We start from the raw sequence: 21,620 nt of genomic DNA on the forward strand, positions 1-21,620 counted from the left end.
CTTGGGAGTTTAATACGAGCCTAGAGTGGCCAGTATTACTTGTTAAAAATCCTTGTGGGCCTCCACCTTCTGCACTCAAAATGCCAGAGTGGGGAATCAGCCTTGACAGCTCCCTAAAACAACCGGGCTATCAGACACTCTTCTCCAGCATTTGCTTTACACCCCCATCCCTGAATCCCTTCAAAGTGTCCCCCTATGGTGTCCAGCCACTGGATACCCATAGAAATCTCAGATCCTCTATTCCCAGAGTGTACCTCAGTTTACCAGTTTTACCCTAGACCACCACACCGGCATCACACACAGCCCTTGAGTTATAGTAAAACATAAGGAAATTTACTGAAGAAAGAACAGAGATTCAAACAGAAATAAGTAATGGAAACAAATGGTTACATAAGAAACAAAACAATCAAACGCGAACTAGGGCCTGCGCTTGTGACTAATCACCTTTTCTGTCTAATAAAGTAGATTCCCACCACAAAGCCTCTTGCAGCATTAGCTGCCCCCCAAGGAGCTAGGGCCCAGTCTTGCATGACACACCACCGCACATCAAGGTACCTCCTCAGTGAATAGGTCCAGAGGGTCTTCCTCCACCCTGTGATATACTGAATCAGCCTCTTGTCTTTATTCACCAGAGATCCCCTCAGTGCCCTGTCCTTCCATTTCACTGCCAAGTGCTTTCCATGTTTAGAGTTTGTTTTTGACAGTTTTCTGCTGGCTCTTTTGGGTTGGTGCAATGGTGGACAATGGAACAATACCTGACATAACTGGCTAGCCAGGAAAGGTGACAGCTCCCTCCAGCTTGCATGGGCCATCACCAAGACCTAAAATTCCCTGGTGACTCACTTTCACGCCAAGACCATGCGGCATCATTTTCAATGTAGCTACATTATTCCTTAAATATTACCCCTCCACACATCTCGCAATGATTATGAGCATCAATAAGTTACAAGCTTTCTGTAGAGACCTCACATGCTATCTTTTATGGATAAATACTGTGAAAATGGAGTATTAGGTGTAGTGAGTTGGTTAGGTCTGGGGCAGGAGCTGCTTATAAAAGACAGTGAAACCTGTGGCAGTTGGCACGAGTGGGCCTCTGTGTCTGTCTGTGTCAGTCTGGGTTGACAAGGATTAAACACAGTCAACATCTGATGTCTATTCTGAAGCCTGATCAGGGCCTGGGTGATCTGAATCAAGTTCTCAGTGGGCAGGAATCCATCTCTCTCTCTCTCCCTCCCTCCCTCTTTTCTCTCCGCCCCGCCCCTCTCCCCCCCCCGGGGTTATCGATCAGCTACTTTCCCACCATACTCAAAACACAAATTACAAATGTAAGAAGGGAAAAATACTTTTGAGATATTTACAAATGAAAGTCTGTGTGGGGGAGAGTGAGACCCTCTCTAAATGTAATGTCTGGCCAGGTACGTAATACACCGTTCGGGCAACGGGAGTGCTGGTGCCATTGCACCAACGAGAAGGACATTGGAGTGTTCGGGGTGATGGTGTGTGAACAGCAGTGTGGGGAACTTTACACTCTGGAAGCAGTGGTCCTGGGTCATGCCATTAATTTATTCCTCCCCTTGAGTGCTGGGTTCTATATTTAGTCTGGGATTTTCCAAGAAAATCAGTCCTCATCCTCTTAGAAAAATGCAGGCATCTAAATACCTTCACCAAAAAATAAATATGAAAAAAGTAAAGTTAAGGAAAGGACAAAAGCTGGGTGCAGATAAATACCTGGGGGTGGGGGGTGAATTATGCAACCATCACACCTTCAGATGCTCTGTATAAATACTGCTCAAGGCAGAGCGTGTTTGTCTGGCTGATGGCTAGAGGAAGGAACTAAGAGAGATGAACCAAGACTGCAGTTCCAATTCTACCACGCTGACTAGTTGTTTGAGTATAGATGTGTTTCGTCCCCTCTCTCTATGGCTCAATTTATTATCCATATGGAAAATGGGCCTAATAATTCCCTGCCCGTTAGAGCTTAATGCATTCATGTTAAAGGCCCTGCCTCCAAAATTCTGAAGTCTGATTGCACGTGGACTTCATTCCGGCAGTGAGTTGTAATACGTTTTACTCCAATGCTTTAACCAACTGGAAAATAAGATGAAATTTTTTCTCAGGGCGGGTAATTAACCATTGGACCAAGGGCTGCAGTAATGTCACTCTCACTTGGAGTCTATAAATCAAGATTGGATGGATGTCTTTCTAAAAGATACACTCTAGATCAATCACGAGTTGGGCTAGATGCAGGGACCACAGGGTGACATTCTATGGCATGTTGTGATGGGGCATGCGCCCCACACTGACCCTGGAGGGGTTAATATAGGCAAGAGAGGCCAATTAGCCATAGGCTGCACCCAGTGGGGAGCTGGAACACAATGAGGCTTAATTGGGGATGAAGCTCACCTGGGCAGAATCAGGCAGGGCATCTATAAATAGAGATCTGTAAATCCAAGCTCTGCAAATCTGTCTATCCATGTACCATTTTGGCGGATAAGAGCCAGGCAGGCAGCTGTGAGGAACCATGGTGCAGACCCTCCACCTGTCCTGGGTGGGAGGTCTGGGGGGCAGGGACAAGGGCTGGGGTGTGCTTGGGACTCCTGCCCAGGGCAGGTGGAGGGTCTGCTGTGGCTCCCGAGAGCTACCAACCCGGCTCTTACCGTGGCCGGGCTGCAGCTCTCAGCTGCTGTCCTCTCCCCACTGCCCCCGGCCGGAGCTGGAGAGCCACGCTGGCAGCTGTGGAGAGCCTAGGCCCCTCCACCTGCCCTGGGTGGAGGGTCCGAGCAGACCCCCGGAAAGCTCAACAGGTCACACCCCCGCCCTGGCTAGGCCAGCATGGAGCCGAGCTGTGGGGAGCCGCAGCGGACCCTCCATCTGCCCGCGGTGCAGGAGAGGGCTGAGGGCAGCCCCTGGCCATGTCCCCAGGCTCCCTGCCTGGCTGAGGGCAGGTGGAGGGTCCACAACTCTGCGCGGGGTCCCCACAGCTCTCCCTGATCTGGCTCCGGTGCAGGACGCCTCAGAGCCTCAGCCTGGCCATGGTAAGTAGATATCCGCGGACAATTTATGCAAATACACGTTTTTATATCCGTGCAGGGCTCTATCTGTAAAGCCGGGGCGTTGGCAGCAGAGAAGGCCTGTAGTTGCACTCCCTGATACTCTGGGGGAAAGTAGGAGCCTAGAATAGGCAGTGTAGGAAGCTGTCCAGGGAAGGAGCAGTGTGGGCTGAGGGAATAAAACCCTGAACTGCTAGGTCGAGGGTTCCTGGATTGGAACCCAGTGCAGAGGGCGGGCCCGGGTTCCCCTACCAGCCACTGCAGGAGTGGCACGCTGGGGGCAGCCTATTTGGGGACTGCCGGGGACAGTTTGGAAGGAGACTTTGATAACACCCCAGAAGGGGGGGAACTTCAGTGTTACTTGGCAAAAGGACTAAGCCGTGAAAGGGAAAACGCCGCAGCTCCGTGAGCGAGAGAGAGGCCCAGAGCGAGCGAGTGGGACGATGGGCTGAGGATCACCAGGATGTGGTAGCTAATCCCCAGATGGGTCACTAGGAGGCGCCAGAATGGTAAGCGAGCACTCCCCTGTCACACATGTGGCAGACTAGATCATCAGCATGGCTTTGTAATTTATGAACCACTAAAGGAGACATAAAGATGAGCTGAAAACTAGTGGCACGGTACATCCAAAGTACAGCTTTAGAGTTGGATATGCTTGGAGCTACACTTACATCTGGTCACCCAGGTTCTTCTGGGAACCTGACATGCAGGAGCATGCTGAAATCTGAAAGACTCAACTGTACAATATCCACCCAGGTAACAGAAACTATTGAACCGTTTGCCACAACCAGGATTAAGAGCCTGGACTGTGCATACATGTCCAGTGACACATTGACGGGAGTATCTAACTGTCCAACACAGCTGTAGTTTTAAGGCATAGAAGCAGCTTGTGTTAGTACAAGCCAGTTCTGCAAGGGTTCATTTGGAATAAACTGTCTTCGGTGTTGTTTGTGTCCTCTCCCGTTTGCAAAGCAGCAAAATGAACTTGCCGCGTCAGCTCAGCTCAGCACAATTTTTAGTTGACAAATCCTCCCAAAGCTGAGCACAGATCATTAAGGTATTTCTAGAGATGCTCTTCCTAGCCTAACCACATGCCCTGGTAACTTTCTTACGGCGATGTCAACGTGAAAGAAAATCCCAGTAGATGTGGAACGAGATCATTCCTTAACTTAAAACAGAGAAGTTATTTTCCTGACAGAGGATGCTTTCTGTGTTCACCCTCCCGTGTCTGTTAGCCAGAAGCTGCAAACACATAGGAAGCTGAATGGAAAATGTCTTACCCAAGCAAATACCACTGCAAGCATATTTCTCTTCCCTTTAGTATTAACCAGAGGAAAGCTTGGCTACTCAGCTGACACTTGACAGATAATGAAATCCAGATCTCTGGGTCTTACTATTCTTCTTCCATCCCCTTGTCTCCTATGGCCTGCTCTGTGGACCCAGGGAAAGGCTGCTTCAGTGGTGTAGTAGACACTATAGGGGGAGGGAGCGAAATAGAGATCAGAGAGACAAAAGCTGGCTGGGAAGAGGGAGGGGAGATGGGGAGTAAGAAATTGCTTTGTGCAATGCCCTGCTGGGAGATGTAGTCTTTCCGTCAAAAGATTGCATGGCCTGAGATTACTGCTGTTCAGAAACAAACCAATGAACGCTGTCTAGCCGGCTGCATGGGGGGAGATCAGTGTGCCCTTAGCCTTGTCCTTCGTTAATTTAATGGTTCCTACAAGTGGGAAAGGAGGTATTTTTTTCTTGTGATCCTGTTCAGTAAAATGTTCAATGGGACTAACGTGACCCTGTGCAGACTAGTAAACCTGTGGCACCTTCCCTTCACCGGCAGTAAACTGGAGGAGACGTTTTAGCAGCCGCAGCAACTGATAGTGCAACTCTAGTGCCGAATTCTCCGCTCACCCAACTTTCGTGACCAGTGCTTAATTTGAAATGGGAGAGGTGCCGGGACTCAAGCAAACGTTTTGCTTCCATAACTGACATGCCAAGCCCAGAAGGGCCGGGGCTACGAACTGCCACGCCCAGAGGGGCCGTGGCTCAGCCCTGGCACAACTTAAGCACTCGTGCAGACCTACTGACTTCACTGGAGCGACTCGTGAGCCACTGGTCATGGTAGGATCAATTCCAGCCTTCAGGAGTCGAGTTCCATGCAGTCCACTGGGCCTGGCTCTTTTGGATCAGACCTTATGGAACCATCAGTGCTCCATGTGGGCGGTAAGCATCCCACGGCACTGTCTGTAAGAGCAGATGTTTGCCCTGGTGTCCTTGGCCTAAATTTCCCCTCCTTCCTTATGTGGCATCCTGTGTGTCAGAGCTTCCAGCAGCGAGGGGAGCGTATGTTAATGCTGCTTGGTGTCCAGAGCATGTGAAACCCGTAAGGTTTCCCCAGAGATGAAAGGTACTAGACAGCTCTCCTCCATCCAGCCCCCCCCGCAAATGCTGCTGCCATGGTCGGCTTCCTTTCCAGATGCTTGTATCCTATCCCTTAGGCCCATTGGTATCATTGATTCAAGGGCCAAGCAGCCAATTGAAACCGAGGGGCACTATGAATGTGCTGCGGGGCTGACAATAAGGCAGCACAGTCATGAGGTAACGTGGCCAAACATGGGACTCCGAGAGGTTTATTTTTAAAAGTCAGCTGGCTTGATTCTTCTCCTCCTCCTTACCCCTGCCCCTGACTTCAGCAGCGTCAGCCCCCTCGCCCCCCTTTGACCCTGAGAGCAGCATCAGACAAATGGCCTCTTCTCGCTTGCTGCGCTGTGCATTTGCCTTTGTCTGGCTTCAGTGCTGGAGGGGAGGGGAGAGTGAGCTGGATTTGAGTAAACTGGCTTTATTGCGGAATGAAGGCTATTTTGCTAAAAAGTGATGTGACTTTTTGCATTTGTGTTCCCAGCAGTGTTGTGACTTTTCCCCTGACAAACCAGCCAAGCCTCCCTGAGGGCCTGCAGCCCATAAAGCTCAAGGGCAGGAGGTCAGAATACAATGGGGCAAGAGGACAGTGCCAGCAGCAGCCACTGTGTGTGTCTCTGCTGGGAGAGGGGCTCTGAGGCTGCCCGGCTGCAGGACCCAGGAAGCAATCCCTGGAGAAGGCACAGAGTGGACAGGGAATGGGATCACCCACCCTGGCAGATCCTGGAGATGCCCAGTCCATGGAACTGCCAGGTAGGTCAGTGCTGGGTCCTGACTCCCTCGGACCTTACTCCCCTTGGCAGGGGGCCTGCTACCAGCAAGGATGCTCTGTGGGCGTTTAATGCTGCCTGATGGGATATCCCCTTGGCCTAGCTGTCCAAGGGCGCCAGATGAGTGCAATACCACAGTGAGCACTGGTCCTCGATTCTACACCCTCCCACGGGAGCTCAGTCTCCATGATATATCCACAGAGAGGCCTCCATGAGGTCTTGGGGAAGTACCAATAATAATACTTAGAGATCTAGTAGTGAAAAGTGCTATATAAGAGCAGAGCTAAGTGCTTTACACATTTATCCCCATTTTACAAAAGGGGAAAACTGAGGCACAGAGCAGTGACATGACTTGCCCAAGTTCTCCAAGCAGAGTAGTGGCAGAGTTGGGAATAGAACCTATATTGGCTGAGTACTAGCCCAATGCTTTAGCCATTAGCTAGGCCACAGTAGCAGCGCTCCCGTAAGTCCCCCTTGTTCTCTGTCAAGTTTTGTCCTGTCCACTGGTTGCTGAGCCAGGCTGTGGAAATGTCAGCACAATCAAATGATGCATTTTCCAAGGTGCGTAATACTCTTTTATAGCACAGAATTCCCCCACATCTATAGCTCTGCAATGGACAAGTCCTATATAACATAGGCTATCACAAAGCATTGCAGTATACATGAAGAACAATGCAGGGCAATGTATCATTGACATCAGAAATCCATTTCACTCAAATATTCATGACCCAGTGTGCTGTGGGTATGGGGCAGTCCAATTCTGCAATTAGGGACCAGTGGTACAAAGCGGAATGGAGGCTTGATTTTTGTTTGTTTTTTTAAAATACTTACTTTATTGAGGAGACTGTATAACCTGTCAGTACTGGCTTCCCCCATGAGCTGAGGTCCGGCTGCCGCTCTCGGTCCATGGTGCAATGCCCAGTGATGCCTGGGAAAGCGCAGTAGATCGATTGAGGGCAGCTTATTGTTCTAGATATTTTCGTAAAGAAAGTATCAACACACAAAACAAAATCCTCAAACATAGCTGCTTCCTCTGGGGTAAATCTCTAGGCCACAAAACTAGTCTAAGGAGAAGAAAATGATTACATCCAAAGAATGGGGGGATAAATAATTCTTCTCTTGATTACACACTTGAGCCCTCAAGTGAGGAGCTCTGGTATATTCCCCACTGAGGGAGGCCTAATATATTGTCCTAGATTCATTGCCTACGTTCCACCGTATTCTTCTAGTGCAACGCAATCTCCATGCCCTTGGAGGTTGATAGTCTACCTGGCATGGATCAAGTCCCAGGGGACTGGGCACTACCATCCAGGAGATGGACTGATTCAGCTTATCTCCTCGGCCAACTCCTCTAGTGTGGTTCCTATGGAGACCCCAGACAGAGATTAAAATGGTCCTTTCCTCTCCAGCCACCTGCCTTGCTGCCCAAACATGAGTCCCACCCCTTCGGCTCAATGGCTCCTGCAACACCTATGCCATAGGGGTAAATCAAAACCCATTGGGTGCAACCTCTCTTGGGGGGATGAGATGAGGGAGAAGCTTCCTTCTCATATACAAAATCAAGATGTAGAACTAATGCCTAATAACTGACCACTACTTGACTTGACTCTACTCCTCTAAGTATTCCAGCTACACAGTGATCCTTAGTGCACATCCCTCAGCTGCTGCGTTCACTTCAGTCACATTGGGTGGTTGGGCGCAGAGTCTGGCTGTGGTGGTCTCGGGCTCCCTCCAGAGCTCTGGTCTGCCAACGTTCTTCAAGCCCCAGTGGTGCCCCCTGCCAGCCAACCCACCACATTAAAGATCCCATAGTCTGAGGAATACACTCCATTATAACGAAGTAGTAGAGAGCAAGAAAGAGTGGTGAGCTTTGTCACTTGCCCCCAAGCCACTTCGCAGCTCTCACCGCACAAGCACAACCGGACCTATCTAAAGGATAAAGGGTTTCTGTTCTTCTAGTCCATAGAGGACCCAGTCCACAAGCGGTGCAGCCTGTCCCAAGGATTTTGATTGCTTCTTTCTTTAATCCCTAAATAATGCCCAGGAAATCCTGTAGTGACCTCCAGAGTCATGTTCACGGGAAAAAATAGCACGAAAGAGCACCTATCCTGGGCTGCTGAAGCTATTGATGCTTCTGGAGCATCTTTGTTTCCTCTAGTCACAGATACAGCAAGATGCTAGACCGAGACGACTGCTCTCGCTTATATCCAGGCAACAGCTTCGCCTGGATATGGCCGAGGGGACGTCTACACTGCAGCGAAGGTGTCATTCCAGCTCAGGGAGGTGTACGTGGGCTAGCTCTCATTGAGCTAAAGCAATATTTTTAGGATGTGGCCGGCGGCATGGACTAACCACCAGAGCACAACGCTCTCCGAGATACACGTCGTTGTGGCTACGCTGCTCTTTTTAGCATGCTAGCTCCACCCCGGTCTACAGCAAAAGATTAGGTTGATCCAGCTACATCATTCAGGGGTGTGAAAAACCCACCCCCCCGGAGCAACGTAGTTATGCTGCCCTAACCCCTGGTGTAGACAGCACTACCTCCCGTTGACCTAGCTACCACCTCTCGGGGAGAGGGATCACTTATGCCGATGGGAGAACTGTAGCGTTTCAAGTGTAGATGAGCCTTTAGTCCAGGGGCGGGCAAACTTTTTGGCCTGAGGGCCGCATCGGGTTTTGGAAATTGTATTGGAGGGCTAGTTAGGGAAGGGGGTCGTGGCCCAGCCCCCACCTCCTATCTGCCTCCCCCCCCGGACTCCTGCCCCATCCAACCCCCCCGTTCCCTGACAGTCCCCCTGGGACTTCTACTCCATCCACACCCCCGCCCCCCTGCTCCCTGTCCCCTGACCGCCCCCGGACTCCTGCTGCCCCATCCAACCCCTCCTCTCATTCCTGACTGCCCCCCCACCCCGGGACCCCTGCCCTATCCAACCAGCCCTTCTCCCTTACCACCCCCAGAATCCCTGCCCCTGACTGCCCCCTGCCAACCCGTCCAACCCCTCCCCCTCCTTCCTGACTGCCTCCCCCGGGACCCCTGCCCCCATTCAACCCCCACTTCTCCCTGTCCCCTGACTGCCCCCTGCCGCTCCATCCAACCCCCGCTCCTTCCTGACTGCTTCCCCCAGGACCCCTGCCCCCACTCAACCCCCCCGTTCCCCGCCCTCTGACCACCCCAACCCCTGCCCACACCCCCCCTACCCCCCCCGAACTCCCCTGCCCCCTTACCGCGCTGTCTGGAGCACCAGTGGCTGGCGGAGCCGGGCCACGCCGCCACCGTGCAGAACAGAGCACGGGGCAGGCCAGGCTCTGCAGCTATGCTGCCCCAGGAGCTCGCCCCGCCACCCACAGCATTGCGTCCCTGGTGAGGTGAGGCTGCGGGGGAGGGGGGGACAGCGGGGGAGGGGCTGGGGACTAGCCTCCCCGGCCAGGAGCTCAGGGGCCAGGCAGGAGGGTCCCGCGGGCAGGAGGGTCCTGCGGGCCGGGTGTGGCCCACGGGCCGTAGTTTGCCCACCTCTGCTTTAGTCTCTCATTACATTATGTGGCTGGTGTGTCATAAACTCCTGTGACTCTTTTTCCCCCCACCCTCCAGCTCACTGTGATCACCTGTCCCCGCTCAGGTAGTAACTTTCAGCCAGGCCTTGTCTTGGAACTAGGAAGGACCCGGTTGGTACTGGTACCTGCAGGGATTGCCCGGTAGTGTTTACTCTGGCATGAAGAGAACTGTGCGTTCCATGGAGTTGCTGGCTGCTGTCCTCGATGGCAGAGGACTCCTACTCTCTCAAAGCTCGTGTGTGTACGTCTACCCAAGCTGGAAAGCACACGTCCCGCTGCAGCGTAGCTGTACTGGGAGAGCAGCCTTTGCTCGCTGCCAGCCAAATTTTCAAAAGCGGCCACTGAGTTCGAGTATCTCCATGTTAGGTGCCCGGCCTAAAACATCTTTCATTCTGCAGTCTAATCTTGGCCCCCCGCCCCGGTTTGAAAGCGCCGGCCTTTATGTCTGCTGCATTTCATCCCGAGTCTCAGTCCCAGAGCTGAGCCCTGCTATCAATGGTAGCGATGTTCATGTTAGAACTATGTGGGTGATGCCCATTTCTCAGAGCCGGGCTCAGCAGATACATTCCCCACTTCTTTTCCAGAAGCAAAATGCTACAATCGAAATCAGTGCTTTGCACCTGGATACATTCAGCCTGTTTAAGAGTTGGGGCTGATTGGGCTAAACTCCGCATTCTTCAGTGGAGCAAATCTCTGGTTAATAATAATAATATCTCACTCTTTACCAAGGAAGTCAGTATCCTTAACACCATTTTACAGATGGGGAAACTGAGGCCTGGGGAGGGAAACTGAATTGCCCAAGGTCACCCAGAAAACCAGTGACAGAGCCAGAGACTGGACACAGGTCTCCTGAATCCCAGCCACCTTGCCTCCTTCTGTTTACAGCAGGAGTTTTGCTCCAGTAATGACTGCAGAATTTGGTCCAGGCTTATCACCTTCCTTTGTGGGCTTTGCTCTGTGGCTAGAGGTTGCCCTCACATGTTAAGCTCTCCTCACTCTTCACAGCCGGGAGTGCTTTTCGTTCTGGGTGCATCTGGGGGTGGTTGCTAACGCTCCCTGGTGCCCCCAGCTTTTCCCCCCGCTTTGCACGCCCGGTGGGTCCCTCCCTCATGTGGATTTTCTGGTGCCTTCTCAGATATTTCTTCAGCCTGTACCGTTTCCCACACACCGTGCATTTATAAGCCCCGCCCCTGGAGTGCAGCGTCTGGTGTCTAATGAGGTTTTTCTTCTGAGTGAAGCATTTCCCACACTTGGTGCATTTGCACGGTCCCATCCTGATGTGGATCGTCTGGTGCCTGAAGAGGTTGGCCTTCTGATTGAAGGTCTTCTCGCATTCGGGACATTTGTACGGCTCCTCCCTGGTATGGATCCGCTGGTGCCTCACGAGGTTCGACCTCTGGGTGAAGCTTTTCCCACACTCGGTGCATTTAAAGGGCTCGCTCATGTGGATTCTCTGATGCCTGATAAGCTTCCTGTTCATCCGGAAACTCTCCCCGCACTCGTTGCACTTATAAGGCCCCTCGCTGGTGTGGATCTTCCGGTGCCTAGTAAGATTCGACTTCTGGTTGAAGTTTTTCCCACACTCGGGACACGGAAATATCCTCTCCGCTTTGGGACTGTTCTTCGTCAAGGGATTTTTCTTGCATTTTGTGTTTGCCCGGCTCTCGGTACATGCACCAGGAGTCCCATCTTTGCTGGTTCTCTGGCGTTTTCTATGTTTTTTCTTTGGGCTGCAGCTTTCCCCATGTTCGCCATCCACCCCGGCTCCCTCTTTAATCTGGATCCTCTGGATGATGCCAAGAGATGTTTTTTGACTGAAGTTGCTTCCATGGTCTGCGCTCTCTTGTGGTTCTTCCTTGATGCGGGGTTTCTGGCGTGCCGCAAGATTGCCGATCATAGTGACATCCCTCTGGTGTTCGTTGTCCACCCCAGCTTCCTTTGTAGCCTGGATTCCCCATGGAGGAAAGAGAGGCATCTTTGGATTGAATTGGTTGTCATAGTCGGGGTTGGTCTGTGGTTCTTCCTTGATGTAAGAGTTCTGGGGCGCTACTGTAATGTTGTCTCTCTCGTGTTCGGCGTATGTGTCTGGTTCCTCCTTAGTCTGGATTCCCCACGGAGCGCCAACAAGGATCTTTGGGCTGGACTGCGTTCCACAGTCAGTACCTTCCTGGGGTCCGTCCTCTGAGTGAGCTCCTGGTACTGTAACGTTCTTCCCCAGGCTAAAACTATCCTCTTGTTTGAAGGCCACGTCCGGTTCCTCTTTAATCTGGATGACCCGGAGAGGCATGCCATTTACATGGCCAGTGGCTTCCTGTAGCCTCTGCTTTGCGTGGTTCCTCTGGTGGACATTAAAATACCTCTTGGTGCTCAAGCTTTTCCCGCACTCGGTGCATATGAACGGCCCGCCGCGGAGGTGGATTTTCTGGTGAGCCACCAGCGTTGCACTCTGGCCAAAGCACCGGCTGCAGTCGGAGCACTTGAAAGGCTTATCCCGTTTGTGTATCTCCTTGTGTGCCGTCAGCGTCCCCTTCTTCACAAAGCTCTTCCCACACTCGGTGCAGGCGTACGGCCGCTTTTCCTTGTGGGTTCTCATGTGGATGCTGAAGTAGATGCGTGTGCTCAGACTCTTCCCACAGTGGACACAGATATACGGACCGCCTTTGGTGTGTGTCTTCCGGTGGGCAGCCAGGCATATCTCCAGCCGGAAGCACCGTCCGCACTCGTCGCACCGGAAGGGCCTCTCTCCGGTGTGGATGCTCTGGTGGGTGGTCAGGTGTCCCCTCGTGGTGAAGCGCCTCCCGCACTCACTGCAGGGGTAGAGCTCCTCTGCTGTGTGGATCCTCTGGTGTCTCTTCAGATTTCCCTTCTTGCTGAAGGATTTCCCGCACTCCAGGCACGTATGCGGCTTCTGGGCCACGCGCTTTGCAGGGTCTTTCATGGTGACACCCGTCAGCATGTGGATGTAATTCTTCTGTGGCTGGGTTCTCTCTGGTAGGCCGGGCAGCTGCTAGGGAGCCGGTGGAGGGGATGGGGAGAGATGGCTGGAAGGTTGGCAAGGGGTGGCTATAGAAAAGTCAATGATGCAATAGTCAAAGTGCAGCTGATGGGCCCAGGCTGCTCTGCTGACCGGGAGGAGAGGTTGACAACATGCAGCGCAGATACTGTGGTGCCGATGGTCGTGTAGCTAACTGGATGGCTCTGGTTCTTCCTTGGGTTGCATTTTCTCCTGGAGTTTTTTCTTTCAACCCAACAGCAGAGATGTTCTCTTGACATTCAGAACTCCCTTTCCCTGTTCATTGCGGTGGGGCTCCTGTTCTCATCGTATGCCTCAGTCAGTCTTCGAGGTTTAGCATGCTGGATTAAAGCAAAAAGAAAGTCCAGATATTATTCCATGTGCTACTGATAACATTGCTTGTGCTTGTGTGATGGCTGCCATCTTGACTGACACACCAGGGATTGAACCAGGAATCTCCAGAGCTAAAAGCCTGAGCCACTACAGCTTACATTAAAGAGCAAAGGCTTTGGAGGTGCAGCTGAAACAGATTCCTCTCCTCTGTGGATCAGTCACTGAGGGGGATGTGTAACACACACTCACCAGAGGATTACAGGATCTCAAGACAATTTACAAATGTTAATAAATTAAGCCTCACAATAACGATTATGACTTGCCTCATTATTCTGATAGCCTCTCTGTGCCTCCATTTTCCTAACCTTTTCAAAAGTTAGGATAAAATCAAAGTTGGCAGCATTTGCAATATTAATACTTGGCACTTTTCCTTGGCAGATCTCAAAGCACTTTGTAAAGGCAGGGCAGTATCATCACCTCCGTATTACAGATGGGGAAACTGAGGCACAGAAAGGTTAGGTGACTTGCCAAGGTCACACAATGTGGCAGTGGTGGAATCTAGGTGCTCTGCCCTGCCCATTGGACAAGTTCGGACCATTGAACCACAGGCCCACTTATACATAGGAAATCATTTCCTAGAATTCCAACAAGGAGGGAGGCCTGAAGGCAGAAGTGAGGAAGGTATGGTTACTGGAGGATGCTGCCACCAAGGGGATGGGAAGTTGGGGATGCTGTTGCTGAGGTTACAGGTTGCTGGGGGATGCTGTCGCCACAGGGATAGGACATTGGGGATGCTGTTGCTGAGGGGACAGGTGTTGTTGTGGAGGGGGCTAAGGGAGCAAGAAGTAGGAAAGTAACTACTGCTTTAAAGGCAGGGAAGCGGGAAAATGGGAGATTTCTAAACATCTGGATACAGCAGTGAAAGTGCAGACTAGGTACACATATTGGGCTGCTGATTGGGTGGAGCAGTTGCCAATGTACAGTGCTCAGATACCAAGGGTCACAAGGGTTAACTGGCTGGATAAACAGACAGAAAATGCAGAAGAGAACTATTTTTCATTCAGTTACATGGATGGCAATTCCGCCTTCAGGTAAACCAGCTCAGCTCCCGCTGAAATTAATGAGATTCATAGAACCATAGAACTGGAAGGGACCTCGAGAGGTCATCTAGTCCAGTCCCCTGCACTCGTGGCAGGACTAAGTATTATCTAGACCACTCCTACCAGGTGTTGGTCTAACCTGCTCTTAAAAATCTCCAATGATGGAGATTCCACAGCCTCCCTAGGCAATTTATTCCAGTGCTTAACCACCCGGACAGTTAGGAAGTTTTTCCTAATGTCCAACCTAAACCTCCCTTTCTGCAATTTAAGCCCATTACTTTTTGTCCTATCCTCAGAGGTTAAGAAAAACAATTTTTCTTCCTCCTCCTTTTAACAACCTTTTACATATTTGAAAACTATTATCATGTTCCCACTCAGTCTTCTCTTTTCCAGACTAAACAAACCCAATTTTTTCAATCTTCCCTCATAGGTCATGTTTTCTAGACCTTTAATCATTTTTGTCGCCCTTCTCTGGACTCTCTCCAATTTATCCACATCCTTCCTGAAATGTGGTGCCCAGAACCGGACACAATACTCCAGTTGAGGCCTAATCAGCGTGGAGTAGAGTGGAAGAATTACTTCTCATGCATTTGCAGGAGTGTTGTAAACAAGACATCCTAGAAGGATGTTCACGTTTTTTTTTGCAAGTGTTACACTGTTGACTCATATTTAGCTTGTGATCCACTATGACCCCAGATCCCTTTCCACAGTACTCCTTCCTAGGCAGTCATTTCCCATTTTGTATGTGTGCAATTGATTGTTCCTTCCTAAGTGGAGTGCTTTGCATTTGTGCTTATTGAATTTCATCCTGTTTACTTCAGACCATTTCTCCAGTTTGTCCAGATCATTTTGAATTTTAATCCTATCCTCCAAATCACTTGCAACCCCTCCCAGCTTGGTATCGACCACAAACTTTATAAGCGTACTCTCTATGCCGTTATCTAAATCACTGATGAAGATACTGAACAGAACATCATTTGTCCCTGCATTAGTAGCACTGCTGTATGAACTGAATTGAATATGGTATTACATAGGACAATAATAGAAACAATGACCTGGAAAGCTTTAATTAAAAAAACAAACAGAAAACACCCTCTTCCAAGCAGAACCCTGGTTTGATTCTGGTGTGTGTACTTAAAGATCCGTTTCTATCTGGGCCAGCAACGGAGGTGACTTGATCATAGCCCAGAATTCTCTCCTGAGGGTATTTCAGTCTAGCAGACAAAGGCATAAGATCCCGGCTGGAAATTGTGCCAGTAAAGTTCAACAGCATATTTTGACCAGTGAGGGTAATTAACACGGGAAGGGATTAGCAGCGGTAATCTCTCCATCTCTGGAATCTTTAACTGAAGACGGGATGTCTTGTTAAGAGATATGCACAACCCACCCATTACTGGACTCCATACAGGGATCAGTAGGTGAAATTCTCCGGCCTGTGTTATGCAGGAGGCCAGACTAGACGATCACGATGGTCCCTTTCTTTGGAAACATTTGAGCTGCCTTTTAGTTTTGGCAAATGCCAGGCAGCTCCCTTCTTACTAAATTTGGACCAGATCAGAATAACAAATCCCCACTGATCTTTTCTAGTATCCAGATCACAGAGGGCCAGACTCTGCCCTCAGTTACAACTCTGCCGCCCCACTGATTTGGGGTTGAATTGAGGGCAGAATTTGATCCCTCCCCCGGAGGGGAGGCGGGGAGCGTCCTCCTTTGGGCTAGGATGTGAAATACCCGCACGAGCCGTTTGCTGAAAGGGTCTTACCTGTGCAGTCCATCCCTGCAGGCATTTTCCTCCCCGGGAGCCCGTGTGACAACATGGTTTGTGACTTGGCTGCAACTTGTGTTGCAATCGCTGCTGCTGCTGACCGAGAGGAAGTCTGCGCCCGGTGCGGTGAGAGCTACCGGAGGAAGGGTGAAACGAAACAAAGACCAGCAGCGAAGGGTGAGCGCAGCGCCGGGGGAGAGGCTGGACTCTGCAGCCGGACAGGCCCCGGGCTGGGTTTCCGCGCGGCTGCGGTCCCGGGCACGGGCGGGCGGCGCGAGCGGGGTGGAGGGGGGGGGGAATCTCACCCCCCCGCGTCCTTTCTTCTGCACCGTTAGCTTTGCGGGGACTCGGGCTCGCTTGGAATGTTCCCAGGCTCGCAGAGCCTTCTGGGAATTGTAGTTTCTCCCAGAAATGCCCCTGGCCCTGGCACGACGCCCCTGGGCTGCACGGGGAGAGGAGCAGGCCCCTGGAGCTAGTCCGTCCCAAGGTGTTCGCCTTCCTCGCACCATGCTGCAGACATGCCGCTGTCAGTGTCCAGTGCTCAGTGTCCCCCCAGGACTTGAAGGGGCCATGGCCTGAGGGATTCAATAGCTTCTGATCCACAGCATGGGAGCTGTGCACCCCAATAGCAGCTCACTGTATGCCTACAGGGGGAGTACCAAGATATTGGTGTGTAAATATTGGGGATCCTGTCAGCACCTTCCACTGACCAGATTAGCTAGATAAAGAATGATTTTACAGACAAGGACACTGAGGCACGGAGCTTGTGGGGGATGGATTCTGCAAGGTGTTACTGGACAGGAGCAATTGGGGTAAAAAACCTCACTGGCTGCAAGGCTGAACTGAGCTTGGTAAGTTTATGGAGAGGATGGTATGATGGGACTGGCTAAAATGGTATGTAGCCGATCCGCGACTGCTAGCAGCAAATATCTCCAACAGCCGGTGATGGGACACTAGATGAGGAGGGCTCTGAGTTACTACAGAGAATTCTTTCCCAGGTGTCTAGCTGCTGGGTCTTGCCCACATGCTCAGGGTCTAACTGATCCCCATATTTGGGGTCAGGAAGGAATTTTCACCCAGGTCACATTGGCAGAGACCCTGAGGTTTTTTCACCTTCCTCTGCAGCATGGGGCACGGGTCACTTACAAGTTTAAATTAGTATAAATGGTGAATTCTCTGTCACTTGAAATCTTTAAACCATGATTTGAGGACTTCAGTAACTCAGCCAGAGGTTCTGGGTCTATTGCAGGAGTTGGTGGGTGAGGTTCTGTGGCCTGCCATGTGCAGGAGGTCAGACTAGATGATCTTGATGGTCCCTTCTGACTTTAAAGTCTATGAGAGATGCCGACCATGAGAGCTGAGGTCAATCACCACTGCTTGGAACTCCTCATCACTTCCTGGAGCAGGCCCTCAAGGATCAGATGAACCCAAGCACACAGGAACTCCGCTGTAAGCCATTTTGTGCTATGTGCTTTATTACCCAATGCATGGGAAAGGCTAAATCAGTGTGACTATTCCCTGTGACTATGTTGTCTTTACTCAATGGAACTGGTAATGTTCACAAAGCGATGTCCCCAGCAGCAGGTACTCAGACATAGCGTGTGGCCATTTAATCCATCAGTCAGGAACATTGACGCTCTCAGCTCAAAACCAGGTCTCGAATGCTATTGATTCATTCATCAATTTAATAATTGGAAGAAAATAGGAGGAGATAATTGGAGTTTGCTAAAATCTCACTGGCCTTGAACTACTGAATCTCTTAAACACGGCTTTCCCACTTGGATTAACAATCATTTTGGAAGGCAGATAACCAAGTAAACAAAAATCAAACAAACCAACAAAAGTACTTATTATTGACACCATATATGTAAATACATTCAGGATATGGACACACATATGGAGACAAACACACATGTCACTTTTGGTCAGAATAACCACACTTAGGACCTCATCAACCACGATCTCAAAGCACTTTACAAATATAGCAAGCATTATTCTCCCCATCTTCTAGATGGGGAAACTGAGGCACAGAGAAATTAAGTGACTTGTCCAAGATCATCCAGCAGAATGGGAATAGATTATAGGTCTCCTGAATCTCAGGCCTGGCCTATACACAGGGTTGTTTTTTTTTTTTTTTTTAACTAATCTGGGATACAAGATCCAGAGGCAGGATGTTGAAGCTAGAAAATTCAGACTAGAAATATGGTGTAATTTTTTTACGAGTGAGGGTAATTAACTGTTGGAACAATTTATCAAGGGCCGTGGTGGATTCTCCATCACTGGCAATTTTTAAATGAAGATTGGATTTTTTTTTTCTGAAAGATCTGCTCTTATTCCAAGAGGAATTGATTCAGGGAAGTCCTATGGCCTGTGCAATCCAGGAGGTCAGACTTGATGATCACAGTGGTCCCTTCTGGCCTTAGACTCTATGTATCTATGAGCTATTTTGATTAGGGATGCGATTATTACTGATACAATTATATCAGTACAATCCCTAGTGTGGACGCAGTTGTACTAGTATAAACGTGCTTTATATATGTATAGCTTATTCCCCTCCTTGAACAGTATAAACACCTTTATAGCAGTACAACTGCATCCACAGGACAAAGGAGGCTGTGTGGTCTACTGGGTAGATCATTAGCCTGAGAGTCAGGAAACCTTGGGTCTCTTCTCCCCCCACCCCCCTTTGTGCCTCTGTTTCTCCTCCTGTCCTTTGTCTGTCTCTCCTCTTTAGATTGTGAGTTCTACAGGGCATGTGCAGGCTTTCACTGTGCATTTTGAACAGCACTGTGTACAGCAGGGGCCCCAACTCAGTTGCCACCTCTTGGTACTACCCTATTATTACGGCTGCTACTAATGGGCAACTCTGCCTAATAGTGCGATGTAGCTAGGTCAGTGATGAATGTGCCATTTTCTTAAAGGAGCAGACTAAAGGTTCTTTAATAAAAAATAAATGCACACGGCCATCCTGTTTCTGGTACTTGCATTTTTCTTGATAGGTGAATAGAAATTACTTATTGCCTGGGCTCACCCCAGCGTAGAATCATAGAATCATAGAATCATAGAATATCAGGGTTGGAAGGGACCCCTGAAGGTCATCTAGTCCAATCCCCTGCTCGAAGCAGGACCAATTCCCAGTTAAATCATCCCAGCCAGGGCTTTGTCAAGCCTGACCTTAAAAACTTCCAAGGAAGGAGATTCCACCACCTCCCTAGGCAACGCATTCCAGTGTTTCACCACCCTCTTAGTGAAAAAGTTTTTCCTAATATCCAATCTAAACCTCCCCCACTGCAACTTGAGGCCATTACTCCTCGTTCTGTCATCTGCTACCATTGAGAACAGTCTAGAGCCATCCTCTTTGGAACCCCCTTTCAGGTAGTTGAAAGCAGCTATCAAATCCCCCCTCATTCTTCTCTTCTGCAGGCTAAACAATCCCAGCTCCCTCAGCCTCTCCTCATAAGTCATGTGTTCTAGACCCCTAATCATTTTTGTTGCCCTTCGCTGGACTCTCTCCAATTTATCCACATCCTTCTTGTAGTGTGGGGCCCAAAACTGGACACAGTACTCCAGATGAGGCCTCACCAATGTCGAATAGAGGGGGACGATCACGTCCCTCGATCTGCTCGCTATGCCCCTACTTATACATCCCAAAATGCCATTGGCCTTCTTGGCAACAAGGGCACACTGCTGACTCATATCCAGCTTCTCGTCCACTGTCACCCCTAGGTCCTTTTCCGCAGAACTGCTGCCTAGCCATTCGGTCCCTAGTCTGTAGCGGTGCATTGGATTCTTCCGTCCTAAGTGCAGGACCCTGCACTTATCCTTATTGAACCTCATCAGATTTCTTTTGGCCCAATCCTCCAATTTGTCTAGGTCCTTCTGTATCCTATCCCTCCCCTCCAGCGTATCTACCACTCCTCCCAGTTTAGTATCGTCCGCAAATTTGCTGAGAGTGCAATCCACACCATCCTCCAGATCATTTATGAAGATATTGAACAAAACCGGCCCCAGGACCGACCCCTGGGGCACTCCACTTGACACCGGCTGCCAACTAGACATGGAGCCATTGATCACTACCCGTTGAGCCCGACAATCTAGCCAGCTTTCTACCCACCCTATAGTGCATTCATCCAGCCCATACTTCCTTAACTTGCTGACAAGAATACTGTGGGAGACCGTGTCAAAAGCTTTGCTAAAGTCAAGAAACAATACATCCACTGCTTTCCCTTCATCCACAGAACCAGTAATCTCATGATAAAAGGCGATTAGATTAGTCAGGCATGACCTTCCCTTGGTGAATCCATGCTGGCTGTTCCTGATCACTTTCCTCTCATGCAAGTACTTCAAGATTGATTCTTTGAGGACCTGCTCCATGATTTTTCCAGGGACTGAGGTGAGGCTGACTGGCCTGTAGTTCCCAGGATCCTCCTTCTTCCCTTTTTTAAAGATTGGCACTACATTAGCCTTTTTCCAGTCATCCGGGACTTCCCCGGTTCGCCACGAGTTTTCAAAGATAATGGCCAATGGCTCTGCAATCACAGCCGCCAATTCCTTCAGCGCTCTCGGATGCAACTCGTCCGGCCCCATGGACTTGTGCACGTCCAGCTTTTCTAAATAGTCCCTAACCACCTCTATCTCCACAGAGGGCTGGCCGTCTCTTCCCCATTTTGTGATGCCCAGCGTAGCAGTCTGGGAGCTGACCTTGTTAGTGAAAACAGAGGCAAAAAAAGCATTGAGTACATTAGCTTTTTCCACATCCTCTGTCACTAGGTTGCCTCCCTCATTCAGTAAGGGGCCCACACTTTCCTTGGCTTTCTTCTTGTTGCCAACATACCTGAAGAAACCCTTCTTGTTACTCTTGACATCTCTCGCTAGCTGCAGCTCCAGGTGCGATTTGGCCCTCCTGATTTCATTCCTACATACCCGAGCAATATTTTTATACTCTTCCCTGGTCATATGTCCAAGCTTCCACTTCTTGTAAGCTTCTTTTTTATGTTTAAGATCCGCTAGGATTTCACCGTTAAGCCAAGCTGGTCGCCTGCCATATTTACTATTCTTTCGACTCATTGGGATGGTTTGTCCCTGTAACCTCAACAGGGATTCCTTGAAATACAGCCAGCTCTCCTGGACTCCTTTCCCCTTCAAGTTAGTCCCCCAGGGGATCCTGGCCATCCGTTCCCTGAGGGAGTCGAAGTCTGCTTTCCTGAAGTCCAGGGTCCGTATCCTGCTGCTTACCTTTCTTCCCTGCGTCAGGATCCTGAACTCAACCAACTCATGGTCACTGCCTCCCAGATTCCCATCCACTTTTGCTTCCCCCACTAATTCTACCCGGTTTGTGAGCAGCAGGTCAAGAAAAGCGCCCCCCCTAGTTGGCTCCTCTAGCACTTGCACCAGGAAATTGTCCCCTACGCTTTCCAAAAACTTCCTGAATTGTCTATGCACCGCAGTATTGCTTTCCCAGCAGATATCAGGAAAATTAAAGTCACCCATGAGAATCAGGGCATGCGATCTAGTAGCTTCCGTGAGCTGCCGGAAGAAAGCCTCATCTACCTCATCCCCCTGGTCCGGTGGTCTATCATAGAATATCAGGGTTGGAAGGGACCTCAGGAGGCCATCTAGTCCAAC

The 21,620-nt window shown here is 50.2% G+C and overlaps 1 protein-coding gene across 1 annotated transcript; it reads right to left on the reverse strand.

Annotated features, from left to right (window-relative positions):
- Positions 1-10,745: 10,745 nt before the first annotated feature.
- On the reverse strand, positions 10,746-12,740 carry LOC144260782 (uncharacterized). Its single transcript, XM_077809520.1, has one exon. The coding sequence runs from the start codon at positions 12,738-12,740 to the stop codon at positions 10,746-10,748; it is 1,995 nt and encodes a 664-aa protein (XP_077665646.1).
- Positions 12,741-21,620: the final 8,880 nt, after the last annotated feature.

This window comes from Eretmochelys imbricata, chromosome 2 (assembly GCF_965152235.1).
Source record: "Eretmochelys imbricata isolate rEreImb1 chromosome 2, rEreImb1.hap1, whole genome shotgun sequence".
Lineage (NCBI taxonomy): Eukaryota > Metazoa > Chordata > Testudines > Cheloniidae > Eretmochelys > Eretmochelys imbricata.